The sequence below is a fragment of the Rhinolophus sinicus genome, linkage group LG03, assembly GCF_036562045.2.
Source record: "Rhinolophus sinicus isolate RSC01 linkage group LG03, ASM3656204v1, whole genome shotgun sequence".
Classification (NCBI taxonomy): domain Eukaryota; kingdom Metazoa; phylum Chordata; class Mammalia; order Chiroptera; family Rhinolophidae; genus Rhinolophus; species Rhinolophus sinicus.
This window is the reverse complement of record NC_133753.1, coordinates 32,744,048-32,764,479: the sequence shown is the minus strand read 5'-3', so window position 1 is coordinate 32,764,479 and position 20,432 is coordinate 32,744,048. Positions and strand designations below refer to the sequence as shown.

Genomic DNA, 20,432 nt, shown 5'->3' with positions numbered 1-20,432 from the left:
ATATACACCGGAATCATTCTTAAAAGTGTTAGAAAGTCTTTTCTAATAAAAGGAAACAAATTGGTAAAGTTAATATAGGCATTCTATTTTCTGTCAGGATGAAGCCAAATAGTTGTACAATTTCAAAATTCTATGTAAAAACTCCTGTTAAAGAAGGTATCACATTTGTAATGTGATGGTTAAGAGAACGGGCACAGAGTCAGACAGATCTGGGTTCAAATCCTGTGTCCACCACTTATTTTTTAGCTGTGACCTGGGGTGAATCAGCTGCTATTGCAGAGCTTTGGTTTCTTCATCTACAAGATGGCTATAGTAAGGACGTTCTTCACAGAATTAATTAAAGGATTTGATGTAATAATGCACATAAAATAATAATTCAATAACTATTGGTATCCAAATCAAACTTTCAAAGAAACCTGAACTACATTTTTCAAAAATATACTTCAGAAGTTTTGATAGGAAAATATTAAAAATCAAAATGTATCTATAAACTTTAAATTTTACTTAAGCATGGGGGGGACTCATTTACTAAATACAAATAGGATTTTTCTTTCCTAAGCCCCTTTTAACTCTTAAATGTTTATTTTCTAATAAAATTAACTCTGATTTGTAGAACTATCCATTCCAGTTGATTCCCACTTTTAGGAATTAAAGCTAAATTCCCTTCCATAGACACAATTTAAAGTTTTCCTACCATGGTCAGTGACCAGCATACAAATTAGATTATTTCATGATACTGGGAGTTCCTGATGGAGAACAAGGAAGGAGTGATTTATTAAAGAGTTTTGAGTGGACTTCTTATTCTCCTTGTTAGAAGTACCCAAGTAGGAAAATGTTTTCTCAGTCCATAATAGATCTATGCTAAAGCTAGAGTCTTCGGAAAATGCATTTTATTATAGCACCTAGACAAAAGAAAAACAGAAGGCAATCAATTAATTACCTCAAAATAAAACATAAAGGAAATGGCAACAGAACACAACATGTTTTTCATGGGTACGCAGAACTAGAGCAATTATGAAAACAGCTTAGTGGCAAAATAAAGTGTTAGCAAATTTGGCTCATTAAACCTTTACTGAAAACCTGTTTAAGGGGTCCTATCACAGATGACAGAGACAAAAATGAGCAAGACATTTCAAGGGCTCACAATGCAGTAGGAGGATAAACAAATTAAACATAAAAGGAGGAGGGACTAAAAACCCTGTATCCTCGGCCTGCAGTGGAAGCCCAGAACCCAGATGTCTAATCCAGACTAGGGCAATAAGGGAAAGAATAGAATATGAGGGAGCAAGTGACAGACAACTAACAAGGAGAAAAGGTGTTCTAAACAAGGATACGGTCTACACAAAAGCTTGCCAGTAAGAGAAAACTGGTGGTGCTCAGGAAACTTCCTGCAGCTCAGTATGGTGAAAACTGAGTAGGGGAAGGAAGGGCTGGAGTCAGGTTGGAAAGTGGGGGAGAGATCAGGATCTAAATGACTTCGCAGGCCATGCTAGAAGTTACAATTTATCCCCAATGTGCTGAAAAGGTGATCCCACCAAGGAGACTGACATGATAAGTTATATTTTAGAAAGATTATTGTAGTGGCAGCATGACAGAATTGGGAGGTTGAAGCTGATGACAGGTTGCAAGCAGACAGGCCTTTCAGATGGCAGCCACATCCCAGGACCAAAATTTTAAGAGCAGTGCTCATGGGAAGGGTTATTAAGGATTAGCTAAAGAGATACCAAGGAGACAGAATATACGAGTACAAGACTTAGTTTTGAAGGATGGTAGGGAGAAGGCTGAGTCTAAACTACCAGATTATAAAGACTCACATTTGATCCAAAAGTCTACAGGCTGAGAAACTCTAAAGTATATCATTCGAAACATGGATAAATGATGTTATACTCACGACTTGGAAAGTTTAAAACAAGACAAGCGTGCATTTTTAAAGCAAACACTAATTTGCCATTTATAAAAATGTGTGAATTAACTAAGTTCATCATCATAAAATGTAGAGCAAACCTAGCCGGATCAGAGTTCAGCATCTCAAAACACAGAAATGTGAATGCAAAAGAAAGTAATTTTCTGTGGCTTGGGAAAAGCCCTTTTAAGGATTTAACGTGTGAAGCATTTGACTTCTAATAGCAAGTATACAGGAAGAAATCTTATGCAATGAATAAAAGTCACAGTTTCACAGATTCTGAAAATAGCAAAATATTATTCATTCACATCTCAGATTTTTCTTTTTTTTTGGAATAAAAAGAGCATATTTTGAATTTTGAGAACCATAATTTACGTTTTCTCTCATAATGCATAAATATTTATGAGATGGGCTGAGTCTAAATAACTGATTCTAATTAAAATGGAATCTTAACCCAGGTACTAGAAATTACCTTTTTTACATTATAAAATTCATTTAATTCTGTCTTTCCCTTTCTCACTTATGCTCCCTTCCCTCAATCCCGTAACAATATCTAACCCCTCCACCTAAATTCTATATAAACATGCATAGTTCCCTTGGAATTTGAAGTTACAATTAAAATACTTAGCTACAGATTGTCTTAGATTAATAACTCTAATCATATGATTCTAATAATCAATAATCACAGAAAAGATGAACTATGAATTCAACAAAATAAACATCTTAGGAGCGGGTCTACTGGTGGTGGGGAAATGCTATTTTTAATAGTCTCTAAAAGGTACAATATACTTTTGTGAGTCACTTAGAAGTATCCTGGCTATTTTAGCCATACCAATAAGTCTGTTCACATTAAGTAATCATAGGGTAGAAACTACAAAGCAAGAAGATATTAAAGAACATAAAATATTATGTATGCATCATGAACTTAATTGAGAATTCTTTGTGCTTGATAAAAAGTGGGAAGGTCAAAAAAAGTGGAGGTGTAAGAACTAAAAGAATTTCAAATTGAAAAAAGACATGAACTGCAATTATCTTCTTATCCCCTATTTAGAAAAACATCTTGAAGCCATCCTTCAGTGTTAAAAAAGAAGGTATTTGTTGACTACATTTTTTATCTTTCCATTAATTAGTTATGCTTCAGAACTTATTCATTAAACACCTTAACACTTTTGACACACTCAAGAATTATGTACCTACCAAGAGACTCTTTAGAGGCAAGGATCCAAAATAATGAAACTGCGCCTGTTTTTTAGGATTCAGAGATTTTAATTAATTTAAAAATGACTTCTTTTTCTCTACTTTTCAACCAGCAAATGAATCAGTGTTAACAGAGAACAAGGCCGCTTATTTCTAGTATCAGATCAACTTAGACAAATTCTCATTTTTTTGAGATGTACTCAGATGTGAGAGATGGTGTTTCTGTTTAACCCTTACAAGGCAAAAAAAAAATAAAAAAATCATTAGGCATGATGGAAAAGGCACACATTTCAATGCCTAAAGCCACAATTTACAATGAAGATATAACAATTATGAACATCTGTGCACCAAATATGGCGTTTCCCCGAAAATAAGACCTAGCTGGACCATCAGCTCTAATGTGTCTTTTGGAGCAAAAATTAATATAAGACCCGGTCTTATTATACAGTAAAATAAGACTGAGTCTTATATCAGACTGGGTCTAATATAATATAGTACAGTATAATATAATATAATATAATATAATATAATATAATATAATATAATACAGGGTCTTATGTTATTTTTGGCTCCAAAAGACACGTTCGAGCTGATGGTCTGGCTAGGTCTTATTTTTGGGGAAACATGGTAATACAGGAACAACCACTATAAAGCACAAACTACAGGAGACACATGGAGACATAGATAAAAAACATTAATAATAAGATACTCTAACATGCCACTCTCAGTTCAAGAATAGATCAAGAAAAGCAAAACTAAGTACAGATATAGAAGACCTAATAAAATCATTCAATAAAGTAGAAAACATAAAGATATATGTTAAACTTCACACCCTGATAATTTTTGGAACTTTCCATTATGTTTGTAATTATTTCAAAAGTAAGCTACCAAAAAATAAGGAGGAGGAGGAGGAGGAGGAGGAGGAAGAGAAAAATGGGAGGAGCGGGAAAGGAATGGACAACCATCAAAATGTCAAGAGTAACTATTTTCCTCTCCATTTCTTAAAACAGTGTTAAGCAATTTTGAGCATTAAAGAAATACCTCTTCGATTTTAAATAGTAAAATTAAGTATTTTTAATTTAGAAAAAGTCTGAAAACATGTATTTCCAGTGGAAACCACACTGAGAAGTCACAAAATAGAGGCAGTGTGATGATATGCAAATTGAGATGCTGGTGTGGTTAGGGTAGTTCCTTCTGGCATGTTCCACGCTTCTCAGACAAAGCACAGGTAGCAGTGGGCACCCAGCTTCAGCTCCCTGTAAAGTGGAACTTGCAAACACTGTGAACACAAGGTGTGTGTGGGGGGGGGGGGGGGGAGCTTGCAGACATCCTCTTTGAGGCATGTGGTACAGTCATCTCTTCCTTGCAGAATCACACCCCCTTTCCTGCAGAAAGTCACCACGACTCCACACTCCTAGTACCCAATCTCCTCAGATTGTCTCTCCTATAAACCCAGATTGATGGAAGGCTCAACTTCACATCTGTCTCATCATCACTGATCCAATCACACACTGGTAAAGGACAGAGTCTTTGCTGGGTCCCATGGCGCCCTGGCCACTCTGCCAGCCCACTTGCAGACTGCCAGCACTGCCTCGCCTGCTTACTTCTGCCTTCTGCCTTCCGATCACTTCCAGGTCACAACTTTTTTTTCTTTTTCTTTTTTTCTCCTTCTTTTTTTTATTTTTATTTTTTATGAAAACCTTCTGACTGTCATTTGTCTAATTTGTCTGAATCTTTGTTAGCGGACCATGGAAAAAAAGAACAAAGGGTTGCCAGAATGGTGTACATATAATTTGACTCATTAAGCCCTGAGATGAAAAGCCTCTGAATCCCAAGATTTTTGAGGAGGATAAACAAAAAGCACACACAGAAAGAAATAAAATGTGGCATATATATAATGAGATTGGTCTACTACCCAGGGGCCTTGTGTTCATTTTTACTGTGTCACTGGGCAAAACCAGCTACCATTTTATTTTAAAAGGAAAAGAAAATGCATTTTGTCTGTTTCACTGAGCAAATGATTGCAGCTTAGCAGACCCAGCCCAGAGGCACTGCATCGGGGCTTTCTCCACCCTTCTTTGTTGAAAAGAAGTTACCGAGGTGAAACTGCAATGAAGAAAACAGGGCAAAGCCAGCAACAGTGAGTATACAGCTGAGGTAACCTCACAATGGTACTCACTTTACTGCCATATATTTGATGGCTGTTCTCCCACCCACCATTGACGTAAACATTCAAGAAAAGAAAATACACCTGTTTGGGCCTTGTGGTTTATCCTCTTCTTTAAGCAAACAAGAATGGTTGTAGTGTATATATGCTTCATTTTACCACAAAGGATTGTTCTAACAAAATGTACACTTTTTATAAAGGATTATATATAACTCCTTTATACTCCAGGAAACAAAGTAAAACAAGCACTAAGCAGTATTAAACACACCCACAGTGCTGACTTTAATGCTGTATGAATTTTTCTTCAGTGTTTACTAAAAGAAATTTAACCATAAGTGCAATATTATTTCTAAACAGTTATGAAAAGGTTTACATACAATAGTCATTTGCAGCCCTGAACTATTTTCTCTAACTCTTACAATTTTTATAGAATCTGTTTTCCTATGAAGTGTCATTGTTTCTCAATTTTCAATTCCATCTTTTTCAGGTAATTGTGCTTTTTTGAAAGCAGTTCTTCATTTTTATGATGGATTTTGCTTTGCAGTTTCTAAACTACATCAGTCAATCTTGTACTTATGAGAATAAGCGGCATTCAAGCTATTCAAGCTAGGTTGACCTCAGTAGCTAAAAAAATCCAATAGTTTAATATTGAGCTCATTTTTCATAAGACACAGTCATGAAAAATGTGATGAAAATGGACTTGACATCCTGTAATTCTACTTATTTTACTTGAGAAACAAAACAGAGATGATTCTCCCCCAACCTCATTCTTGCTTCCTTTTATTTCTATTTGAACTTCATGAACCTGGGGCAGCTATTTGAGCAGAAAATAACCTAAAATATCACTTAGCATTTTTTACCAATATATGTACTACACTGTCTCCAAACACGTAATTTTTAAAATTTTGTCACTTATATGCACTGTCATGATCTTATTTTGTTAGTACAAATATCTCCAGGTCTCTGAATTTTAGAATGAATTTATTATTAGCCAAATAATTTTCCTGGTTCGTGAATGAATAGAACCAACTTTATAAGCCTACACTTACTTGCATTGTGATTACTCCAATATAGTGGGTCAAAATCATTTATCTCCTCATCACTTTCAGCTCACTACTTAGGTCCACTGTGGTGAGGCAAAAAGATTTAGAGTAAGATGATCTGTACTGAAGCCCTAACTCATTTACTAACTAGCTGGGCAAGTCGCTAAACTCATCTCTAAAGGAAAGTATTGAATTAGACAGGTTCTGAGACTAATATTGTAGATTACTAACCTGACAATCATTCCACATGCCATTTTCACGCTTACCAACATGGAGGCACAGCCACCTTAGGCTATAGTCAGCTCTAGTTTGAAAGGACTTATCCTATTGTTGCCAAAGAAAGGTTAATCTAACACTCATGCAGCCCATTAAGCTGTGACCAATACTAATGTTTCTTGCTGAAACGGCGTTACTAGTTTTCACTAAGATTCATCATCTCATTAGTGACCCAATTTCCAAAGTCACCAAGCAAAGGAAATTTCTCTTCAGAAACCTGAGAAGCAACATCTCTAAAAACTGTTACGCACTTGCTACTCCATTAGGAAAGTTCACAGTACCTAAAATAGCCACCACCTCATCATCCTGGATGACTTCCAAGGATCCTGACACCACAAAGCACAGGGCATCCACACTTTCTCCAGCATGGTAAATGAGGTCTCCCGGTGCACAGTGAATAGTTTGGAACTCTACCGCCAAGGCGCGCAGACACCCATCGCTGGCCAATCGAAAAGCAGGATGTTCGTTAAAAACTTTCCGGTTTAGATGAACACAGATATCAGCTCTCATATCCTTGGGGCAGATGGAGAGGACCTGAAGAAAGTGAGACACGAGTAAGTGAGAATATAAGAGAAAGGGATTATTTCCTAAAAATATCACCCAACAAATATGTGTTGACTATGATGAAGTCTGCAACACACTGTACTAGATCCAGGGAAGGGAAAGTTACGACACAGCTCTGCTCGCAAGGACCGAATAAGCCAGTGAAATGGGCTGATGAGCGTATGGACTGTTACAACACAGTACCACCTGGTAAAGCTGTGGGAGGGTACGGATCTCTCCATAGAAGAACACAATCTTAAGGTGGTCAGAAAGAGTCTCAGAAAAAACTTACTATAATTTCCTCAAAGAACCAACTAAAGTAGGGCATTCATTTTAACATTCATTTTAGTCCAATCTATTTTAGAATTATTTTTAATAACTAAATTAAAATTCAAGATAATGTACTTTATTCTACATTGGAGGAGGATTCATAGAAACCAGTTAAAATAAATTAAAATCAACAAAAGCACCCGTGCAGCTTTACATGCTGTCACTGACCGATACAATTCCACACTTGATGTGTTGTTTTCACTCTGAATTTTTTTTTATTTTACAGATGAATTTATGTCCATGGAGTGAAAAGGGTATGCACCAGCCTTCTGTAGGGCTAGGCAATTGCAAATGTCAATGCCAGCAAAACGGGCACATCATTTTGCTGGCAGCCCTGCTCATTCTGGTCTTTGACTCCTAAAGATTGCTGAGGGCAACAGCAGAATTCCAGCTCCAGGCTGTGAGAGGGTATCCTTGAGAAGAGCTAGGGTTAGAGAGCTTTTATTGCCTGTAGCTTTCAGGCAGGGCAATTAAAAACCCAGATTAAAATGGACATTATCATCACATTTAATCAGAGTATCACTGAGCAAGCTGTGATTACAGAAGTCAGTACCACCCACTTTAAAGATGCATATGCAAACTCACTTAAATCGTCTCCCAATCCCCTTGGTAAATGACTCCTTATAATCAGAATGTTTTGCTTTGCTAGGCTTTCAATCCCTCAAACTGATCTCTAAGTTGATTTTTCCCCTATTAAGTTAAACACAATAATGTTTTAATATAAAATAGTTTCCTTTCCTGTACTAATTGCATTTTAACCTTTAAAAAATTACCTAAGGCTTAAAAATATCCCGATTATTCCTTTTATTTGGGACTCACTTTCAGTGAAAAGTTGGTTGCTTCCCTATGTTGAAGACAAGACCATAATAAATGTAAAGATCATTAAATAAATTATGCTTTCAGTATCCCTCTCTAATACTGTATACATTATTTCACATATTTAAGCATCTCTGGGTGTTTTTGTTGTTTTTCTGTTTTTGTTTTCATTCTCCTTTGAATTCCTATAGGCAGTAGAGATCAGCTCACCTACCTTCTGAAAAAAAATATCTTTGGGGGAAGGGATGCCTAACAGAGCTTCAGAAGCAACTGGCACTTTCTTTCCACATTAGTTGTTTTCTATAATAATATACTATTTTGTTTAATATATTAACTCTTAGGGACTTCTGACAACACTAGCCATTCATAGGCCCTTACTGAGTTCCTACTATGGGGCATACCACTGCACTTAGCCCCTGGAACCAGAACCATAAATAAGACACTGGCTTCACCTTGGAGCTAACAACCAGGAAGAAAGGAGAGGTAGGTGTATAAAGAGACAATTACAATACAATGAGAAAAATGCTATGACAGGGCACGGCCTGGGTGACATGGGAGCACGTGCTGCCTACAAGGCTACTTATGACTTAGAGGACATAGGTCTGGGTGCAAATCTATCACTTACTACCTCTGTAACCTAATGTATACAAAACCTATCACTGCCTCTGGAATCTAGTTAACCTCTCTAAACCTCATCTGTGAAACGGGATAATAGTGCTTATTGCATAGGCTCATTGCAGGAATTAAATGAAAGGGGTTGAGTTGAGCCCAATTTTGCTTTGCATATGGCAAGGTCTAAAGAAATTCTAGCTTTTATTATACTTATTTAACATAAGTATTCATACAAAGTTTATTGTTGCTTTAGCTCGCTACAAAAGCAATTTGCTATTTTTCATTTTCTACCTCTCCGAATTCTGTATCTTGGCTGTTTGATGAGGTTCCAGACAAAATTAAGATACTTTTCAGCATGAACCTGAAGATATTTCAAGTACTAGCTAATGTTATTTTTCTCAAGTTGAAAGTAAAATTAGTGCTGGGAAAGCAAAAAAGTGAAAAATAATTTTAAATTACACACACATTAACATTATACTGAATAGCTTAATGGGAAATAGATCATTCTAGTTCTATTCCATTTACCTTACAGGATTTTCATTGTTTTAGATTCATTTTGGTAATAGTAATTTTATATCCTTTTAATTATTTCTTTCAGGATTCATGCTGCAAATGAAATCATCCAATGTTAGCAATATTCTCTGTTTAGTGGCATATGAAAAGAGGATTTTTATTATTTTAAGTGCATCTTTCCTTTTTTTGTTTCATTTCATTTATGATACTAACCCATTTTTTATTTTGATTGATTGTATATGCGAGTACTAAAGTCCAGGTGCCATAAAGTAACAAGTTAGTCTTAAAATAGACCAAAGTCACACCCACCTGTGTCCCCATCCCTTGATTGAGCATGTACCTTGCATGGTGTGTCTGTCATCAAATTTGAGCATAATATTATTTTTTTCTGTAAATGAAGGCACTAATTAGGGTCTAAGGCCGTTAAAATTTAGTTTTAAAAGTGATCAAGCTATCTTTCAAGATGATTCTAATACCTGGTGCTTTAGTCCCAATTTCAGTGCACCCTGCCTTGAATGTCATATCCAATTTCTGTGGGTAGGTTCCTGAGTGAATATCTCATAGTTGTCAACAAATGAAATCACATTTCAGTAGAAAATATTCAGATTAAAAGTGACTTTTATTTATCTCCAAAGTTGATTATTTATCTCCACTTGATGTCGGGATTCTTATAAAGTGGATTTTTAATACAATAAATATTCTCTTTGGAAGAGCTATGGCTGGCTGTATATAAGGAATCATTTCTAGAATTCTGTAAACCAACCCTGAAAAAAACAAAGAATGATATGGTCTGGAAAAGAAAACTTTTTTGAAATTATTTATGATACCCATTCAATTGAACCCAAGATCAAGAGGTATCTCAACAGGTATCCCTCAGGCTCCAAAATCTAACCTCAACACTGCAACTAGAAAACTCTTAGTACAACACAAATATGATCATGTGCTCTCACTTTCTTAAAATATCTGATGGCTTGCTTTCCCAGGGAAAGCCAATGTCATAACCAAGAATACAAGGCTCTTTATGACGGGAACCTCCTCCAGACGCATCCCTTACTACCTTTCTCCAACCCTGCCTGCATTCAGTCACACAGTACTTCTTGCCTCTCTAAACTTGCGATAGTCTCTCATGACTCTGACTTTGTACATGCTATTCCTTTTGACTGGCACATCCCATCATCCCCTCCTCTGCCTAGTCACCTCTGATTCATGCATCAAAGTACAGACTGTCCCTCTTTCTGCCATAAATTCAATTTATGCACAGATCTATCATAGAATTTGGTATTTACAGAAGGGGAAAATGATCTGTATTAAAAAAAAAAATAGCACCCAATAGTAACATTAAATTATCACAGAGCCGAAAGGACTTTAGCCTAAAGATTTCAAAATTTATTTTCAGCAGTAAATCATTCTTTGGTTTTTTTAATGAAATATTACCTTATGCCCAAAATATATAAAGCTGATACAAGCAGAATTATGCAGAATTATGTTTTTATGGGAAGGCAGACTCCCAGGCAGGGCTCCATAGGGACATATTCAGTCATTTATTTAACGTATAGCTATTGAGTGCTGCTTATGTGCTAGTTACATGCTGGCTACTATGCACACCCTCCAGACCCATGAGCAGAAACTCTCACAGCGTCTGTCTCCCTGGAGCTGCCAATCAGGAATAGCTTGAAAAATCACTGTTCCTTGTCCTATGCCCCATTTTACAGATAAGATAAATGTATAGCATAAAAGTTGTGTGATTTGCTCAAGGCGTCTCAATAATCCCAAACTAGCAAAACCCCAAACTTTTGAATTCCAGCTCTGAAGCCATGATATATTTTATATATTTTACCATTATATATATTATGGTAAAGACATAAGGATTCACTGACAAATTATTTATTCATCCTATTACTGTTTGCCAAAAGGAAGTAAGTTTTAGTATATTTATGATAAGAACCTAAGCTATATATTAGCATAGAGTGACTATGTAATAAATACTTCTTAGATCCTTTTCCCCATCACTTTCATCCATTACAGTATTAGTAATTTAGCAAAAGCTTCGAAAAAGAGTGAGCCTAAATACTTTACTTAGAGACCCAAGACTTGAATCAAGATCCTCTAAGGAAATGGTTGACCAGAGAGAGTCAAAAGAAGAAGGCTTTATCCTCTCTCTTAGGCATTCTTTGAATATACTTAAAAATGTAATTTAGAGGCCGGCCCGGTGGCTCAGGTGGTTGAAGTGCCATGCTCCTAAAACCGAGGTCACGGGTTCGATTACCACATGGGCCAGGGAGCTGTGTCCTACACAACTACACTGAGAAACAACGGCTTGAACCAGAGAAGGGGGAGCAGAATAAGGGGGAAAACATGTACTTTAACAATCATCATACAAAATATAGCAAATCAAAAAACCCATAAAGAAGAAAATAAAATTTCTCCATTATTTACACATATATATTATTTTCATAAAACTTGAATATTTAGTTTTATTTCCTGCTATAATCACCCAGTATCATATTATGATCATTTCCCATGCCATGAAATACTGACTTAAAAATACGGAAAAAAAAAAAAAGCAATTTGAATCACTGAACAACACTCCATCATATAATTATAATACAATTATTTTAACCATTGCATTGTAACAGGATATTGAGATTTTTAGTTTCCTTTTCACAAATCATCCTAACAAATACCGTGTACCTATATCCGGTTGTTTAAGGACATATTTTTTTTAAAGTAAAATTAGAGGGTAAAATATTAGAGCTCTGGCCAAATTGCTTCCCAGAAAAGCTGTACCAAATTACACTCTAACCAGCAGTGCATGAGAGTATTTTACACGTTTTTAATAATCTCCTCTCCCCCCAAATCTTCCATTTGCATTTGAAAAGAGAAAAGGCAATTTTATGTGAAAAAGAAGTAGATTTATATAGCGTAATGAGACAGAAGGCTGGAGAGCTAAAGTCTTAGTGGAGATAGTCTCCTGTCACTACTCCCTCGTTCAGTGATCAGAGACTTGTCACTTTTAAGCAATCTATAACAAATCTCTAATGTGAAAATTTCTAATGTGCCTGAAACTAGTGAACTAACCAAGGCTCCCTCTTGAGGTCTCTTACCGATCCAAAATAAATTATTTTATTGATTATCTATAAAATCCTCTATAAGGAGTAAAGAGTATTCGCTATTTTTAATAATAATCGGTAAGTGAATATGATTCACCGGTTTTCTTTCTTAGGACAAAAGAATAAATGCATTAATGACATTTTGATAGGCATTAAAGCTACAACTGACATCCTTCAAAATTCAGTTTCCTTTGATGCAATTAAGTTATGCACTGCTAATTAATCTCTCCCCACCAATCCAATTGAATTAGTATTAAGTTAGTGAAAATCTGTGGAAAGAGTCAGGTTAAGTGACATTTGCACATAAAATATTTTTACAATCCTTCCTGGGAATGAGGAGCTCAAAGACTGCCAACAAATGAAGTAGAGTTCTCTATAGGAATTCAGTTCTCACTCATTTTATGAGAAGAAAAGAAAGCTCACCTTATTTTTTTAAAAAAATGTATAACCAGGCAGCCATGTGAACCAACAGAGAACAGCCATCCGGATGTTAGTCTGCCAATTCTGGGGAGTATCAAAACCTCCAAGGAATTAACTCAGGAACAATGCAATGAAATAAAACTAAAGCAAATTAACTTCCATTATTTAAAATGGAAAGGTCATATTTAGAAACAGAAGGCTGTATAACCAGTGAGAGATTATAGGTTAAAATTCATGAGTTTCATTTTAGAGATTATTTCTTGTGAATAGACTTCATGTACAAAAGTGAGGCTTAAGTTATTGTTTAAAAATATACAGATGAAGTATTATAGAATTGCACATTTGAAACCTATATAATTTTATTAATCAATGCCACCCAAAACAATTTAATAATAAAAAAAAAATAGGGAACCAATTCTAATCTACCACGTTTTTCAGGGTCTTGGTTTTGCAATAGTGTGAGTAATGAAAACAAAATAACAATTGTTACCACTTTTGAACTTGTTAAAGCTAATGTTTTGGGTCATTAATTTTCCAAAATTAGGGCTCTGATAAAATAGGCTTTCTATTGTTCTCTATTCATAATCTTATGTGTATACTTTTTAACACACACATATCTCACTATATAAGAACACTTTTCAATCTGTGAAAATATTTTCCAAAATTAGAAATATATTTTAAAATATATTTGATTGATTATTCAGAAGAGTGGAAGCAATATTGCAAATAATCTGATCATGATCTTTATACAGTCACTTATGACAAATGAAGTTCCCAGCTTCTTTAAAAGAATGAGTCCCTCTCATATATTGTGAATGGTACTTCCATCACCTGGCTATATTGACAAAAGCTGCACATATACTATACATATGTTAAGACCCAACAATTCCATTTCTAGGTATATGCCCACCAGAAATGTCTATATATGAAGCAAACCACATGAACAAAAGGGTTTATAATAGCACCATTCATACTCGCTCCAAACTAAAAATTATCCAAAGATCCATAAACATTAGAATAGATAAATACATTGTGGCGTATTCACACAATGGACTGCTATTCAGCAACAAGAATGATTATGATTATGAAAGCTTATGTCTCAACCTACTATTCTTCCAATAGAGAGCAAATTAAAATTCCTAAAGATATGCACCAGCTGTCTTTCAAATTATCTATGCAAATTAATATACCTACATAAACACACACACAAACACACACACACACACACACACACACATACACCCCAACTATAGAAAGTAAGGTTATCAGAAGAGGTCACAGAGTAGTAAATAAAGCCAAGGATATGTGGGTTGATTATATTTATTTATATTTAATTCCAAAAAGAATTTGAAATCTGATTATATAAAAAGATATATATATATATATATATATATATATATATATATATGTGTGTATATCCCAATATACATATACGTGTGTATATATGTGTATATATACAGAGGGTGCCAAAAAAAGTATACACATTTTAAGAATGGAAAACTGTATTAAAACTGTAATAGTCAATGTATACCAATAACGAAAGATGAATACAAGTCACATTTGACTTCTGCAATTACAAGAGGTGCTGAAAATGGTTACCATCAGTGTCCAGACACTTCTGATTATGGCAAACTACTGCTTGAGCAATGTTGACCAAAGTGTCCACTTGTATACATTTTTTTTGGCACCCTCGGTATATATCTGTATACATATATATACTTGTGTATATACAGAAGTCAAATATATATAAAATAACAACTAGAAAGTTAAGTTGTCTTGAAAAGATTGGAAAGTTATAAAGTGGAAGAAAAACTAAATGAAATAAAATGAAATATCAACATTTGAACAACTGAGATCATATAGAAACACTTTTTCACAACTCTAACACTCATATAGATTACAGATATGGTGTGCAGATGTATATATAGTGTGCATATGTGTAAGATGACTATGTACTATAAAATTAGAAACCTTTCAAAGAACACCAAACTCTTCCACTCACTCTCCTAATATGCTGACATTTATCAGACTAGAACCCGATCAATATGTTCTCATGAGTAAAGCCTGTTATGTTATCATTTATAGTTGAAATAGGATAGCATTATTAGACTGAGTTTTCTGATAAATTAAACTCTTCACTATTAGAAAAATGCCCCAGGACTTTAGTTCTCTGAGATCAGTGGAATAGACAAAAGGCTATATAGTTATTTGAATAGTTACGTGCACAAGTATGCTTCCTAGAGTTTACTATGGCAGTCATTCATGCATAAGTAGAATACAAGAAAATACATATAGACTATAATAGATATAATAAAAAGGTAACATATACAATATATATAATTTTAAAAGTTAAAAAAGCCTTAGATTGAAAGAAGATATTTATAATACAGACATCCTACAACTGAGTCATATTTAAGGTATATGAAAAAGTCCTAAAAATCAACAGGGAAAAAGGCAGACAACTTTTTAAAAAATTAGTCTATAATCTTAATTAAGTTTGCATCAATGTTGTTGGTAAGACCTGAAAACAGAACTGTGAATATTGCTAGTTATTTAATTGCTTACTTAATAGTATATATGCTGTGATGGTGACTAAAATGTCTCTATATTTTAGGATCAAAAATAAGCTAAGTTTTCTTATTTGCATGAGCCCATTTGGTAGCACAAAAGATATACATATACATATATATACACATATATATAAGTATATATGTGTATATATATGTATATCTTTTACATGTGTATACATGTATATACATAATATATACATATATGTGTGTGTGTGTGTGTGTGTGTGTATATATATATATATATATATATATATATATATATATATATATAATTTTAAGTTTAAGAAAAACCATTAAAGTTCATTAGTATTGTACAATATCCTAGAAACCAAATTATCATCTTTTTGACATAGTATGTTAACATTACTTAAAGGAATTTGGGGGAAATTAGCCCTAAATGAATTTTGGTTTGTGAATTACTTATCTTAATATTTGTCACTAATGTCTTCATAGCTGAGAAATTAGACATGTCATAACACTATTCAAAAATCAAACTTGTTGCAATTTTTGTCATCCATAAGATAGCCATGAATAACAGAGTATATAAAAATGTCTATAAATAGGAGAAAAGACTGTCATAGAGCATGTATGATTAACATGTAACAGATGCCCTCAGATGCCACTTAATACTTCAAGGAACCCTACCGGAGTCCTAAATCCTGCAAACATGATCTGGTTTCTGCCCATGGCAAATCAAAGACAGAAAATCGATAGAAATTTTGACGGAGTTAAGAGTGCTAACTATAAGGAAAAGCAATAGATGAGAGCCTAATGCCCAAGAAATATTTAAAAAAAAAATGTAATGATGAACATTTGAAAACTAAAATTTAAAACATAATAGCATTTATAATTTATAAAATAAAATACTAGGTATAAATTTAACAGAACATGGACAGGATCTGTATCTTGAAAATTACAAAATGTTGATGAAAGAAACCAAATAACATGTAAATTAATGAAGAAATATACCGTTTTGATGAATTGGAAAACCAAACTAGAAAATACAAAAAAATCAAAAAACTATGGTGAATGTTTAAAAAAAAAATTATTACAGTAAAAGACACATTGCCATTAATCCCCCTCAAAATAAACCTCCTCAAAATATTCATGTCTAACACACTTATCCCATCATTCTTGCCACTTTCAGTTCTGGAAGTCTTCTTTTGTGAGTATCTTTAGATGCACTGTCATGATGGCCTCAATGTCTTGAGTCAATTCAAAACATTTTCCTTTCATGGTTATTTTGATTCTGCAGAAGAGCTAGAATTCTCATAGTACCAGTGAATAAGGTGGATGAGGACACACTGTAATCTTTTTATTTGACAGAAATTGCCATACCAGAATTGATGTGTGACATGGAGCACTGTCATGATGGAGGATGAAGTAAAGACACTCATGAAAGAGGACTTCTAGAACTGCTATAGAAAGTGGCAAGAACGATGGGATAAGTGTGTTCGAAGCAAGGGGGAATATTTTGAGGGGGAGAAATGGCAATGTGTCTTTTACTGTAATAAATGTTTTAATTTAAACATTCACCATATTTTTTTATCACACTTCATATGTCAATTCTCACCAAATTCATCTATGAATTTAATGCAATTCCTATCAAAATCCAAGCAAGTTTTTTTGTTGACATAGACAGGCTTATTCTAAAATTTATATGGAAAGGCACACAATCTAGAATAGCTAAGACCATTGATGAGGTGACAAAGTAGTAAGAATTACCTACCCTATGTTACGACATACTATATACCGTGTTTCCCCAAAAATAAGACCTAGCCGGACACTCAGCTCTAATGCATCTTTTGGAACAAAAATTAATATAAGACCCGGTCTTATTTTACTATAATATAAGACCGGGTCTTATACGATGTAATATAAGCTATAGTGATCAAGAAAGTTTAGTATTGGCAGAGGAAAGATAGACTTTTCAACAAATGGTGCTGGAGAACTTGGACATACATTAGGGGGGAAAAAAAAACTTCAACCTAAACCTCACACCTTATAAAAAATTAACTCAAAATTTATCATGGATTTAAATATAAAATTTAAGACTATAAAATTTAAAGAGAAAGAAAAGACAAACTATAAACTGGAAAAAGTACTTGCAAATCACATATCCAACAAAAGACTAATGTCTAAAATACGTAAGAATTCTCAAAACACCACATTTAAAAAAGTCCAATTGGAAAATGGGCAAAATACATGAAAAGATGTTTCACAGAAGAGAATAAACAGATGAAAAATAAACAAATGAAAATATATTCAACGTTATTAGTCCTTCGGGAAATATAAATTAAACCCACAATGGGATATCCCTGCCCACCTAAAGTAAAAAAATAGTGATAACTCCAAATGATGTGAAGATGCAGAAAAACTAGATTGCTCATATAGTAGGTATACAAATTGTACATCCACTCTGGAAAAAGAGTATGACAATATTTTATAAAACTTAATGTGGGCTTACCATATGACCAACCAACAATTGCACTCTTGGGCATTTATCCCAGAGAAATGAAAATTTATGTTCACGCAAAAACCTACGCATGAATGTTTATAGCTGCTCTATTTGCAATAGCTCCAAACTGGAAACAACATAAATTTCCTTTGGCGGTGAATGGTTGAACAAACTGTAGTACATCTATATACCATGGCATACCACTCAGCAATAAAAAGGAACTAACTATTGACACAGACAATAATTTGGATGGATCTCTAAGGAATTATGCCCAATGAAAAAAACTAATGTCAACATTTTGCAAGATTGTATTTATATAACATTCTTGAAATAACAAAATTAAAGAGATGCAAAATAGATTAGTGGTTGCCAGGATTTAGGAAGGTGGGTAGGACAAGAGTGGGCTGTGGCAGTAGATGGGTAAAACAAGAGATCATGGTGATGGAATTGTTCTTTAACTTGACTGGTAGAGGTTACATGAATCTATACTTGTGATAAAATTGATGTACAACCAAAGAGAGAGAGAGAGAGAGAGAGAGAGAGAGAGAGAGAGAGAGAGAGAGAGAGAGAGAGGAGTACATCTGGTGAGCAAAACTGGTAAAATCTGAATAAGGTTGAATATCCGTATCAATATCCAGTTCCCAGTTGTGAGGGAAACTGGGTGAAGGGTATACAGAATCTTTCTGTGTTAGTTCTTACAATTTCATGTGAAGCTACAATTACCTGAAAATAAAAGGTGGTTGTGTTTTTTTTGCATTAGCAAAACCTAAAAGTTTTGTCCCTCCCTTTTGAGGACAACAGCCCTCCAAGCAACCAGAGCCCCCAAAACATCAACTAATGACAGGATATTACAGTCAGTGTTATTAACACACTTTTATTAAGTGTGACTTTGCGTAAAGCCAAAACCGTTGAGAAAGCCCCCTGTGGGAGAACTGTCTGTATGTCCTGTATTTACCTGAGCCAGCTTGACAGGCAAATTAGCTGCATGTCACCAGGGAAACCTGCAGGCTGTCCCTCTGCTCCAGGGTAGACTGAATGCCAAACCTCTGAGCTGTGGCATTAGCCTCCAGCACAAAGACAAGGGCTTCGGTCAAAAAAAACTCTGCTCTGGGAAATCAACCTGCAACCTTGTAATTTATAACGGCCCTCTCTATAAAATATTCCAGGTTCATCTTCTTAAATGCCAGAACACTTCAAAACTGTATTGAAAATTTCATTTAGACTAAGAGTTTGTTTGGCCCCGGTGATGCTTTTTAACTGAACAAAATTTTTACAATATTTTCCTTTTAATGAATCCTTTATTTATATTTGATTTGCACATTTTATCTAACAAACTGAGGCAGCAGTATCAGAGAAAAGGAAATAACTCCTTCCCCAACTAAGTTTACATAGGTTTTCAGAGTAGTTCTATCGTTGTTTGCTAGTCATTTGCTCATTTATTCGTTGGTTACCTACAAATGCCAGAAACACGCTAAGTCTTTTGGATATAGATTAAAAACAAAACAAACAAACAAAATAGTTACTACCACCAGAAGCTTCTAGCCTATTGGTTTAGTAAGATATTTTAACAACAGCAACAACAACAAAAAGTATACTATTTTGTCAATGAGATATAAGCAATATTCTGGGAAAGCCGAAAGACCTGGGTCACTTAAAAAATACCTTTTCTAGGATGGTCAGCAGCCTTATGCCTACTTGTGAAATCACAGTATCTAGTATGTCAGTGGAGGAGCAAACCAAATTCCCCTTTCCTAAGGTGAAAATAAATTGAGGGTCCTTGTGACTCTCTCGATAGATAGATAGATAGATAGATAGATAGATAGATAGATAGATAGATAGATAGATAGATAGATAGATCCTTCCCACACACACACACACCCTGCAGAGAGCTAGCCTTTCCCCCAGTAATCAGCAACCTCCAAGGCAGCAGAAGACAGTAGCTGGGGCCTGACTAATGATCACAAAATCCCCACCTCTGGCAGGCTAAAGATAACATCTTGACCTAAGTTATGTTTCAGTTCCTGAGCCCTAAGGTGGAATGACCCCTTGCCTACTTTCCCATGAGACCCAACAAAGGGACTCTGGAAAAGACCTCAGAACTGTCCTGAAGAACTGAAAAAATGATTCATTTCCCTTACCTTACCTCTGATCAATCAGCTCCCAGCATGACCCCAAACCCCTAACACACAGTATCTTGTGATTTTGCTATATATAATGTGTAACCTATTAGGTTGGTGCAAAAGTAATTGCGGTTTAAAAGGTTAAAAACAATTGCAAAAATCGCAACTACTTTTCCACCATCCTAATACAAGCTATCTGAGAAATCAGGCTTTTGAACATTAGTTTCCCCTTCTCCTGGATGGTGCCATTCATCAATAAAATAGCCAATATTTCTCCACTGCAATTCCTTGTGTTTAGTGTTTGACTCAGCTAGTGCCCGGTGGACGAACTTTCTGTTCTATAACAAACGCAAC

General features: G+C 34.8%; 1 protein-coding gene across 1 annotated transcript in view; it reads right to left on the bottom strand.

Moving 5' to 3' along the window:
• KCNH5 (potassium voltage-gated channel subfamily H member 5) overlaps positions 1-20,432 on the bottom strand; it is a 277,181-nt gene that overhangs the window by 79,844 nt on the left and 176,905 nt on the right. The window contains exon 9 of the mRNA XM_019733674.2: positions 6,868-7,120. Coding sequence (XP_019589233.1) covers positions 6,868-7,120 — 253 coding nt within the window. The remainder of the gene's footprint in view (positions 1-6,867; positions 7,121-20,432) is intronic.